This window comes from Nannospalax galili, unplaced genomic scaffold, assembly GCF_000622305.1.
Source record: "Nannospalax galili isolate Female #2095 unplaced genomic scaffold, S.galili_v1.0 scaffold787, whole genome shotgun sequence".
Taxonomy (NCBI): Eukaryota; Metazoa; Chordata; class Mammalia; order Rodentia; family Spalacidae; genus Nannospalax; species Nannospalax galili.
In genome coordinates, this window is record NW_008356318.1 from 1,182,531 (window position 1) to 1,194,336 (window position 11,806).

The window sequence follows — 11,806 nt, forward strand, 5'->3', positions numbered from 1 at the left end:
TGTCAGTTCTGTTCCTCCAGGAAACTGATTAATACATATTGGTCATTTTTTGATATCACTAGTGCAAGTACTGATGTGTTTTTCTACAATCTTCCCAACAAATTTTAATTGGTATAGTATTTTACCTGAAAATTATCTTTCTTCCTGCTTAAAGTTCTTGGGAACTAAATGGATTTTAAAATGCTTTTATCACTTTAATGAATTCTGAATTGTCAGTATAACATTCTGTTGAGGAAGATACTTAAAAATCTCGACCTTGTGACTCACTGACACCTCTAATTCTCACACTAGGGTGTTCTTGATAGGAAAGATATATTTTCTCAAATGCCACTTCCCAACTGTTTCCTTCATTGAAGAACCTACTATCTCAAGCTCTTTTGTTAACCTTAAGTACATCTATATTCACTAGACTAAGGGACCCTGCTGTTTAGTGTCAACATTCTAACACAGTTAAAAGTTGAGGCATGTTCTTCCTGTCTCCCTTTATCTTTCTCCCTCTCATTCTCTCTTTCCCATTCCTTCTCCTCCTCCTTTACCTCTTTCCTTCCTTCTTTCCTGTCACCTCCCTCTCCTTCTTCCTTTAACAGGGTGTCAATCCAGTTGTCCTCAAGCTTACTATGGACCCGCCTTAGCCTTCTAAGAACTAATATTACAGATGCTTAGTGCCATCCATATCTGCATTCTTTCTCCTTAAAGAAACCAAACAACAACTGTACTTCACCAATAATGGAAACATTGATGTCAATATCTCATTCCAGTACCATCAAACCAGTATCTACACAGCAATAGTAGGCAGAAGAAAATCTGCTGGTTTGGTGCATCTGCGTATCACTTTTTTCTTTCTTGAAGTGCTATGAATTTAATTCAGGGTTTTACACCTGTTGGACAAGTGATATTCCACTAAGAAACATATCCAGCCTTAGTTTGTGTGTGTTTATTAATTTAGTACATGTGCATACCTGCACACATGCATATGTGGATGTATTTGCTATTGGGGATCAAAACCAAGATCTGGAAACTTCTATGCAAGAATTCGACTTTTGAGTTGTATCCCCATACCCCTATCTCAGTCATTTGTAATTTTACACTGAGACAGAATCTCAATGAATATTTCAAGCGGGCCTCATTCCTGTCCTCTTCCCGAATTCCCTGCCTCCATAATGCTGCAATTACAGGCATGTGCCACCAGGCCCAGCCCCATAATATTCTTAATCTCAGTCTTGATGGGAACCACTATTAATCTGTATACCTTACAGTTACCTACAATTGGCACAAGGCAGGACCTGAATTATCACTGTTCCATTAAAACTTTAAGGCCTCTACTTAAATAAAAAAGTCAAAATTATGTAATTGCCAAACTATCTTTTTAGTTGGAACAAAACTTACCAACCAGTGACCCTGAGGAATCTCAAATTTCCTTTGAGGATTAAGTACTACTGGAGAATTACATTGTAGTTACTAAAAAACAGAAGTGCTACAATACTGACTGTTGCCTTGATTTTCCAAGTTAATACTACTAAAACACACTAAAGGAGGACAACAGAGATGGACGGAACAATTGCTGTATCTATAGGATGGCCATTGCCTTTCATTTTGGGGCACATTTAAGGATTTCTTGTCAAAGACCATACAAGAGCCATGAAACTTAAGGGTGTCAGTGCAGTTTTGCTCCTGCTGCTTTGAACTGTTAAGGATAGCTCAGTGAAGACCTCCACTTAAGCAGACACCACACTCCTGCCACAGCAGTTCCCTGTAAAACTGAGACCTGATAAGATGAGTTTGCAGCAGCACCCAGAGTGGGGCCTCTGGCTTCATGTTCCCTTTAAACCCAAGTCTATTTGTGTGCACCTAGGGCTTGGCAAAAAGATCTTCACAATTCCAATGTATACTATCAGGCTATTTAACCAAGCAATATGCTGACAAGGAATTTATTCCAAGTCAAAGTAAGGCATGATCCAGGGAGTCTAGGATAGCCACAGCCTAACACAGTGTAATTGTTAAGATGGGGCACGGGACAGAGTAATTAAAGTTACTTAAATCTTTATCTTTTACAGCAGATCAGAAACCAGATGGCTGACTTTCTACAGGATTTCTGATAGGAATCCAGAAGAGTTGACATTCAAGGTTCACATCAATACTTTAATAGCTGTAGCCTTTTTATCCAGAAGTCATGATCCACATGAAGCCTCACAATTAAGTGTAGCAAATGTGCGGTAGTCAACTAACTCCACAGTGGACTTGAAGATGTGACACAGTCTGGTCTTCTCTGGAATGAACCCATTTTCCAAATGTGGTTCAGACTTGTTCATTCTAAACAGGAATGAAACAGGCAGTGAGTGATGCACAACTAGTATGAGAATGGTTTCCTACCAGTCAGTGTGGAAAATGGAAGTCCAGGAGGCCACAATGTCTCCTGACCCAACTTCAAGTCACTTCTTGGGGAATAATGTTGGCATTATCTGACCCAACCAAGCAGAGGTTGGATGATTAGACCAAAGTTTGAAATCTTTGGTTAAATTGAAGACAAACAAGCTCAGATCTTTAGTCACATACTTCCCTTAAAAATATGTGAGGGTTTTTTTCCATAAAAAAATGTTTGTAGTTATGGTTTGACTGAACTTCAGAAAACTTCCTTTAGGATAATGCCATCCTCACGTGAGGACAGTCAGGGAAGACAGACCTCTTTCTTTCCTTAGTCAATGAGTCACAAAATGAAAACATATTTTTCAACATACATTGCAGGGGATTGACTATTGGTAGAAGTAAAATAAAAGGAAAAGAAAATGATTACATTTGCTTTTGTTTTCAATTGAAGAATAAAGATATTATTTTCATGCAAGTAATATGTAAAGCACACTATGACTCTTAATAATAGTCTTGTATTGAGTGAGCCCAGTTCAAAAGTCTTTAATAAGTGAAATGTTCATGGATAATGCATACTTGTAAATATCCCCATCACCTGAATTCCATATGAAGGCTAGTATGTTCATGTTTCTTAGATTCAAAACTGATTTAATTATTATAAGTATATTCAATTGCTTTATTAGGACTTTATTAGGACTTGAAAAAAAGCTTGATATTTTCATGTTATTGATGACATTTTGCTCAATTCTTAATTTAGAATTCCCAGGTGAACTGACTAAGATTGTTAAAGGAACAATCCTGTATGCTAAAAAAGTAGAAATCATTAACTCTCTATTATTTAAAACAACAGTTGTTCATCATATAATTGATAATTTTATATACTACTGGATATAAAATATATTTTCTGACCACTCACAGAAAGATAAGTTACATTTCAAATAGCTATGACATAAAACTTGAAATTTTTAACTTTGGGATTTTAATAAATAGTTTTCAGTATCTTGAGTCTGGAGTTTTATCTATTATAAAACAACAAAGTATAGCAGAAAAAGTGATTGGTTACTCTCATGACATCCATGTCACTATTGTACCAATGGGCAAATCTTGCCAGGTTTGTCATTATTGTAGTTCACTAAGTCCACATCTGGATAAGACTGATTACTTTCCTCCTCCAGTAGCATGAAAATCACCTTTCTGATTGGATTTAAGTCCTGCTTTACAAGAAGGAATCCATATCTGGCATCATTATTGGGGCCAAGAATCTGTGACTACACAAGTCATAGACCTCACCGAAGAACATACTAATACTACTATAATTTTGATAAAACGGCACAGTATTAAACTGACTCAATAATTTATTGTAATTCCAGTAGATTATTGTATCTCTCAACCCTCCTCAGAGAAGCGTCCTCTCATGGTGATTAACACAGAGACCCACAGTTGGTCAAGGTCCAGAGACAAAGAGACTACAGAGTGCTCAGTCCTAAATGAGACATATATATCACATCTTGTCCTCCCAAATCTTAGGGATCATTGTGGAAGGAGAAGCAGAAAGATTCTAAGAGGCAGAGGCAGTGGATAACTACAATGATACAGTGTTTTCTAGGAACAATAGAACAGGTGAATTCATAACAGTTTTGACAACATGCACACGACCTACACAAACTGAAGCTAGTCAAAACCTAGTCCGAAGTGAGAGTGGGGCATAAAGTCCCACTCTCTAATGAGGAGATTTGGCAACTGATAGTGGTTGGGAGTTGAGGAATTTGTTTTCTTAAGATGGTGGCCCCTGGTAAGTTAACCACACTCCAGTGGATGGCCACACACTCCAGAGTGTATGACAGCACAGATTGGATTCCATAGGTTTAAAAATTATGAAGACACAAAGTTGGGTGAGTAGAGAAATGGGGTGGGTCTTGAAAGAGTTAAGAGAGTGATGGTGAATATGATCAAACTACAATGCATGAAATCTCAAAGAATTAATAAAATGTGCATTAAAAGTATAGCATAGAAACTTAAATGCTACTTGGTTATTCTGATGTGGTCCTTAAAAACACAATATTCTCTGTGAAATATCCTTGTTTTATGTTTCAATCTTTTCTTTCTTAATAAACTCTCCCATAAGTTGAATAATAATAATTTGTTGAGTTCTAAACTTCCAACTTCATCACATCCCTCTCTCTAAAACATCAATTAATTTTTTGTATTAGATATATTCATTAGATCTTTGGAACTTGAAGTTCAATATATCTGAATTACACTGATATTCTCCCCAACCCTAAGGAATCTACTGCTCCTTCTTTACCACTTTTTATCTCAATTCCTGGGAGCTAGACTAATAGGTACCTTGACTGTATGTTTTCTGCCTCCCTAGGATCCATGTTAAATCTGAACTAACACTTCTGTAATGTGAAACAAATATTTTTTTCCACTCTTTACTATAAATTCTACCATATAGAGTTTTTCTCTTTTCAGTTACTTGACTTACTGGCCACCCAGTCTTTAGATTCACCTACTTTCATTCTAAGCAAACAGTAAGCAAGCCTCCAATGGCTCCTACCTGCTTGCATGTTAAACTCTAGCATCTTTACATAGTTCAAAAATTATCTTATAATCTGCTCCCAATTGACCTCACTGACAATAAATATTTTCCTACCAAGCATTTGGGCTTGAGCTGAGCTGCAGTCTATCACTGTTACCTTCAAAACCTAGGAATATTGCTGTAGGTTTCCAATTTTACTTTCTCTTTTCCTTGTTTTCCACTTCTCCCTTAGTAAAAATCCAAATCATCCTTCAAGTTCAAAACCAAATATTAACTCCTCATTAAGCCCTACCCCAACTGTTTTATCAGCTACATCACCTCTCTACTTTTGTAGAATTCTATTCATGATTATGGTATGCCATGTAATAATTATTGTGTAATTGAAACATTGTTCAATTTTATGTTAACCAAGGGAAAAGATGGCAACATCCCATTCAGCTTCTATCACAGTGACTTCAAACTGTAAATCCTCAACAACTCTTTGTTATGAGTTGACTTAAAACTTTAATATAAGATAAAAAATATAATATCTTCCATGTGTCATAGCATATATGTTTGTATATAAATATCACAGGTACATACACTATGTACAAACATTGTTTATTTATGATATAATATGCATTTGCACATGTTTTCATGCAAGGAAACACCTAATGGCTGAATAGATTTTTAAATATCATCTTCTGTAATCACTGAATACTACCAAGAACTGTGAGACTTCACTGTAGTCTGTAGCATGTAGTGACAGTTAAAGTTCATGTCCCAGATCTTCATCCCTCCAAACTTCCATTTTTAGGATCTCACCGGTAATGCTATATTAATAATAAACTCCTACAGCAAGCTGAAGCTCCCCTCACTGGTATAGACATCCTGAACTGTTTCATCCTCTTATCCCATTTCCCTTCCTTCTTTTCTCTTTTTAAAAAATCTAAATTAAATTGACTTGTTTTCTTCAAATGATGCATACTCATGAATCTGTCACCTCTGTATTTTAAGGTACAATGTAACCCTTCCTTTTATATTTGTGCTAGTTCCCCATAGAACCAGTTTAACTCCTTTTAGATATAGTATACCCTTCTTTTCTCTCAGGAGTAAAAATGAAGATGTTAGTATTTTGTGCAGCAGTTCAATTCTCTATTATCTCCCACTAAACTAAGGATGATCACAAAAGACATAGCATCATCGTACTCATCATGCTGACTTCTGTTTGCACAAAATTTTACAGCTTATCAGTTATCTTTTCATAGCCCACTTGATTTCGCCATACTGTAGATTCAACAGCAAGTGCTATCACACCGGAGGCAGCTGAGAAAGTAGGGGTCAAAAGTTAAGTGAACCCAATGTTCCTACGGCCAGTCAGAGCTGAAACTGGCACTGGAATCAAGGTCTCCATTCCCTTGCTCCTGAGAGCATCCTACTGATTTAAGCTATTTATTGGTTTGTGTTCCCACCATAACATTAATGTTGCCATATATTGGCACCTGAGAGTCAGCACAGTGAATGTTGTCTAGGCTCTTTTCCATCTGAATTACTACTTGGCTCTTGTTACTTTGATAGGAAAACTTCAGCTAGATCAGCTGGCACTGTTTTATCTATTACCTACCTGAGAAGGTCTTGCCAAGCTCTCATATAGTAGCATTCACCAGAAGTTTAGAAAAAACATTCAGTTCTTGATTTAAAATCAAAGGAATTGATTTAATTTTATCCATATTCATCAGCCAACCACTTTAAAGTGTTAGCCAGAATAATTTTGCTTTTTCAAATCTGTGTGTGCATATTCCAAGATAATCTGTGTTTTATCTTTCAATAATGTTTTATGTACTCTCACTAAGTTGCTTGGATAAATACAGGTTCATTAAACCTTCAGGATATCAATGTGATTTTATTATAAATGTGTCTGTCTTCTCAGTAGGGGCTGAGGACCCTGAAGACAGGAAGGAAACCCATTCTCAGTCCCTGGATTGTGTTCTCAGATGGCTTCAGCATCCTCCCCGAACTCTCAAATTGTCACCCAGCACCAAGCAACAGGAATACTTCCTTCTTTTTTTTTTTTTTTTTTTTTTTAAATGAGCATCTGAATGAAACAGAAATATTCCTTTTTTTTTTTTTTTTTTTTTTCTTTAAATGAGCATCTGAAGTCTCAAGCTAGCCCAGGAATTCCAACTCCCTTAGTGGACAGAGGAATCCCTCAAGAAAGGGAAGTGGGGAGCCCTCCTTTGGTTTTGGTTTCTGTCTGTCTCTGCTTTGCTGGGACTTGTAAATGCTTTGCAGCGAGAGCTGCTACCTTTCTTGGTTGGTGGAAAAGCAAAGCTGAAAGACTTCTCTTAAGGAAGGAAAAGTTTCAAAGCTCACATGCTAATCACTGCACACGGTAAAAATTACTTTAACTCACTCGTTAAAAATTGCGCTGTCCAGTCTCCCTGGAAGGCTCCTGGGAATTTCCTATACCTCTGTTAGAACCTCCCTCACGGATCTTGTTCCCGAGTGTCCCATTCACCACAAAGCTACACTTAACAAATTCAACTTCGTGCCGACATTTATCACAGCGTTAAGCGTACTGCTTGCCTAAACAGGGCATAAACAAGGGCGAAACTGTTTGTTCCTTGTAGAATGTCATTTTAGAAAGTCAGGAAAACGCAAACCTAGAGGTTAAAAACTCTTCGTTTCATAATGAAAGTGCAGAGCTGGCCTCATTAACTACAGGACTGCGAGAGAAATATCCCAGTGACTCACTGTTGCCTCTTAGTTGTTATGTTGCTCTTTCCTGACGGCATAGGACATGACCTAATTTGCTTGCAGGAATTATACTTTTGACCGGAGACCCTCAGCTTAATCGGGACCATCTGGACGCACTGGGCTCACTTCAGAAACCCCTAGTTCCGGATCGTGTACCCAAATGTGGAGATGGAGGAATGGGGCAACTCTGTGCCACTTACCGGTCTTCCACAGATAGAGGGTGGGAGCCTCCGCGCCGCCCGGAGCCGCAGCCCCGTGGGCGCCTGAGCTCAGCAGCAGCAGCAGGAGCAGTGGCAGCCGAGGCAGCTGCAGGACGCCCCGGCTCTGGGACGCCGGACGCCCAGCTCGCAGCCCCATGCCGCCCTCAGCCGCTCCAGCCTCCAGAGCCACAGCACGCTCGCCGGGCGACGGTCCTTCCTTCCCAGCCAGCAGAGAAAGCAAATCTCTGAGCTGCTGCTATTGTTCGCTCCAGATGAAAGGCAGCCAAAGAGCGACTAACACCAGGGAACAATAGCATCCGCGGTGGCCCTGGACGCCGCCGCTGCTGCGGCTGGCTGGGATGCTGGCAGGGATGCTGCCGCCTCTGCCATGGCGCGCAGAGTGGCAGGTCCTAGCGAGGGACGCAGCCGGCCGCAGGGGGCCCCAGCTGACGGAGTGGAGCCAGAAGCTCTGCGAGGCGGCTCAGCCCCCGCCGCCAGCTGGAGGGAGGAGAGGGGGCCGCGAGCCGAGAGGAGCCGAGGGGACCCGAGGGGACCGCAGGCGGAGGGCCAGCACCCAGACCCCAACGTGCCCGCCCCCGAGAACTCCGGTGCACATGGTGCGCTGAAATATATTCGCAGGGATATACCAATAAAAAGCCGGCAGGCTTCAGGATGACGAATAACTGGCATTGAAATTCATCGTCACCGGAGTCAAACGCTAGATCTAGTGGCGTGTTATTATTCCTGAATATTTGCACAAAGCATCAGTGTTGGTCATTTATTCTGAAGCAAGGGCTTCTGAATTTATGAGAGGAGCGGTATTTATGATCCGATAAGGCGACAGAGGAAGACTCGTCAAAAGGCACTTGAGCACTTTCTTAAACGTTTGTTTTAACTTAAATCCATTCTCAGTATAGTGTGAGCGAAGGGAGCGTGATCAGTGACAAATTCAACACACTGTCTTCTAATCGCTTTTGAAACTGAACTGGTGTTTAAGGATGTGCACAACGCTGTCTAACTGCATGAATAAGAATGCATGAACACCCTTCACAGGATTACATTTCAACCACGAAGTAAATAAAAGTTCTATCTACTTCTCTGTTGAAAACATTTATTCTTCTAAGTATCTAGACTGTGGTGAGAAAGATCAAAAGGCAAATGGGTCAGTAACATTGCTTGGATATCTCCCAATTAGCAAATGCTTTTACTAAAAAATCATTACTGACACTAATACCTCTTGATTCTATTGTTTAAAAAATGCCTTTCATAACTAAAATAAGGAGCCACAGGCTTCTGTGCTATGGTTGTGTTTTTAGTTTCTTGGGTAAGTACTAAAAAAATGTGCAGTCAGATAATGCTTTATTCTTTCTATTTTCCTTTCTCACTATAACAATCTTTTGTTAGTAATTCATTTCCTTGTAAAACTAAAATAGTATCAAGGCATTTAGCCAGTTTAAAAAAAAAAAAAAAAAAACACCCTCAACAACCAAAAGGCTACAGAAAACTATTCTCATTTGGTTAGCAAGCTTATGCCAAATACAAGAAGATTTAAAAAGCAAGAAAACTTCTCTTTGTGACTTTACTCTAAGGAGCCAGTCACCCATGAGTTGGAAATGAGGAAGCTACTGTTTCTTAGGGAGGAAACCTTCCACTGGGCTCCCTGGGGATGCTTGTCATTTTGCTGAGCATTCCAGACACAGCCATTCTGCATGCATTAGATTAAAAGCAGGTTTGATCAAATAATTCCCAAGGCCTGCCTACTTAAATATTCTGACATCAGAGGAAATTAGCTACGTTCAGGGTTGCAAATTTGGTCTTTGTTTACTTTTCACTCTGTTAGTCCTCTAAGAGGGAATTAAAAGCTCTGGGAGCCTTGTGAGCACTCAGTGTCTGTGATTAGAGGTGATAAGCCAGGGTGGCTTACTATTTCTACTCTGGTGAAAAGTAGGCAACAATCAAAAGATTATAGGTTGATAAGGGATACAAAGGAAGCCTGGTCCTAACTAATGCATGCCTCCCTGAAGGAGCACTTCCTTCAAGGCTCACAAAATCAACGAAGAAAAAAGACCTGCCGTTGCCTCCTGGGTTCTGTCCTCAGAAAAATCTGTGTGCAGTGCTACTTTACAAAGAGCATCTTCCTACCCTGTCTGTTTATATTTCTCAGCTATTGTTGGTGCCCCAAACCATGAAATCCTCAAACCTCACACCACAGGTTCTCTGTTAATAATGCCTATCCACAGCATTCAAAAGCCTCAAATCAATTCACACCAGGTGGAGATTCATTATATAATAGAGAACAGAGAATATAAGGAGTCAAATGAGTGCAATTAATGTGCAAGGTGATTACCTAGACCTCCAAAAGACTGTCAGACACCAGTCAAAATTTAGGAGTGCGATTTTTTTATTTAGCCATGGTTGGGTAATAATTGCCCATTCACTCAAGACAGTAAACATTACAGCTATAACTTCGGGCATTGTAGGTAAGAAATAAGGCCAGCTTCTAAATCATCATTTGTTGTCCTTTAAAGTATACAAGTAGGATAGTATGTTCTGCAATAGTGTTTGAATTAGCCATCAATTGGCTCCCCTCATTTAATTTCAACTTGAAGCTTAGGGGATTTCACTAGGAGTAGATATCTAAATAGTGTTGTAGAAACTGAGTCATCTGAACATCTGTCTCCACATATCTGTTTATAACAATGTCACTAATGCATTTGAGGACAAAAATGTATGGGTCTCTGAAAAGACAAAGATATATAAAAAAAAACATCTAGATACATATTCCTCTGTGAAAAGAAAACTGTCCACTTGGATAAATACCATCGATAAACCTGATAGATGGCAAGAGATAGTAAGACATAGCAATCTTTATTTTCTAGAATGCACTATAAATAATACACAAATGTTTAATGACATGATGTCAAAATTTAGTCATGAGAAGTCTCAAGGATGCAGATTAAATTGACCATCTGTACAGCCTGCCATAAAGTAAATCGTTCATCATTGTTCATGAACTGTTCAAGTATTAATGAACCAGCACTATAAAAGTTTTTCAAACCAATAGATGACAAATGGAAAGCAATTTTTAATGTTTAAAAATAACACAATTCTGAAACCATCACCTCCTATGTACAATGTCAATAATTGGACTTTGTTGCCTTTGCTGTCATTTTAAAATTCGAGAAAATGGGGAAATGTATCTTCTATACAGATGCCTTCTTTTTTATTAGGAAATAAGCATATAAATATACTTCTTGACCCCAAAATATTTATGGTCATGACTTCCTGTGATTAGTACCTGTATTTAAAAGCAATAATAATGACATTTAGTTACTTGATAAAAAAGAAACTTTTAATGTTATTAGTTTTTTGAATATGATACAATATAGACACAATTATTTATTGATAATATGTTTGTTTTGAAACAAAAATCTTAAATTTTTTTCACATGAATGCATCTTATATCCATCAACAACAACAACAAACCCCAAAGGAATTCTATTTGTACATCCTCTAGGTGTCATACTTGATCAAGATTTGTGTTCAATAAACTTCATCCATCCTATCCTTCTTTGCTACATCCATTAAATTATAAAAGATAAAACATTTCACTTTTGATCTTTGTGTTAAGTAGCCATATATCTTACCTTCTTCTTAATTTTAAATTTTCTTTGATTTATTTTTTTTATTTGTATGAATATTTGCCTGCATGTATATAAGTGCACTTATGTGTGCAATGTCTGTGGAGGCCATAAGAGGACGTCACATCCCCTGGACTTTCTTTCTAACATTGACTCCCCTATTTATTCTCACTTTCCCTTCCATTTTCTTTTTATTCCCAAACTCTTTACCACAGTGTTTGGTTGGTTTGCTTGTTGGTTGACTGATTGATTTGTTGCTTTGGAGTTTTATATAGTAAGAAGGAAGATTCTAAATTTAAATTTTAAATTAATTTTACAAATAA

General features: G+C 38.4%; 1 protein-coding gene across 3 annotated transcripts in view; it reads right to left on the minus strand.

Annotated features, from left to right (window-relative positions):
• Thsd7a (thrombospondin type 1 domain containing 7A) overlaps positions 1-8,293 on the minus strand; it is a 444,595-nt gene extending 436,302 nt beyond the window's left edge. For 2 of the 3 annotated variants that reach the window (XM_008854527.3, XM_029556884.1), the window contains exon 1: positions 7,843-8,293. In XM_008854527.3, the coding sequence (XP_008852749.1) occupies positions 7,843-7,999 (157 nt within the window). In that variant the 5' untranslated portion in view covers positions 8,000-8,293. The remainder of the gene's footprint in view (positions 1-7,842) is intronic. The other variant, XR_003847217.1, reaches the window with a different exon arrangement.
• Between the last annotated feature and the right edge of the window lie 3,513 nt (positions 8,294-11,806).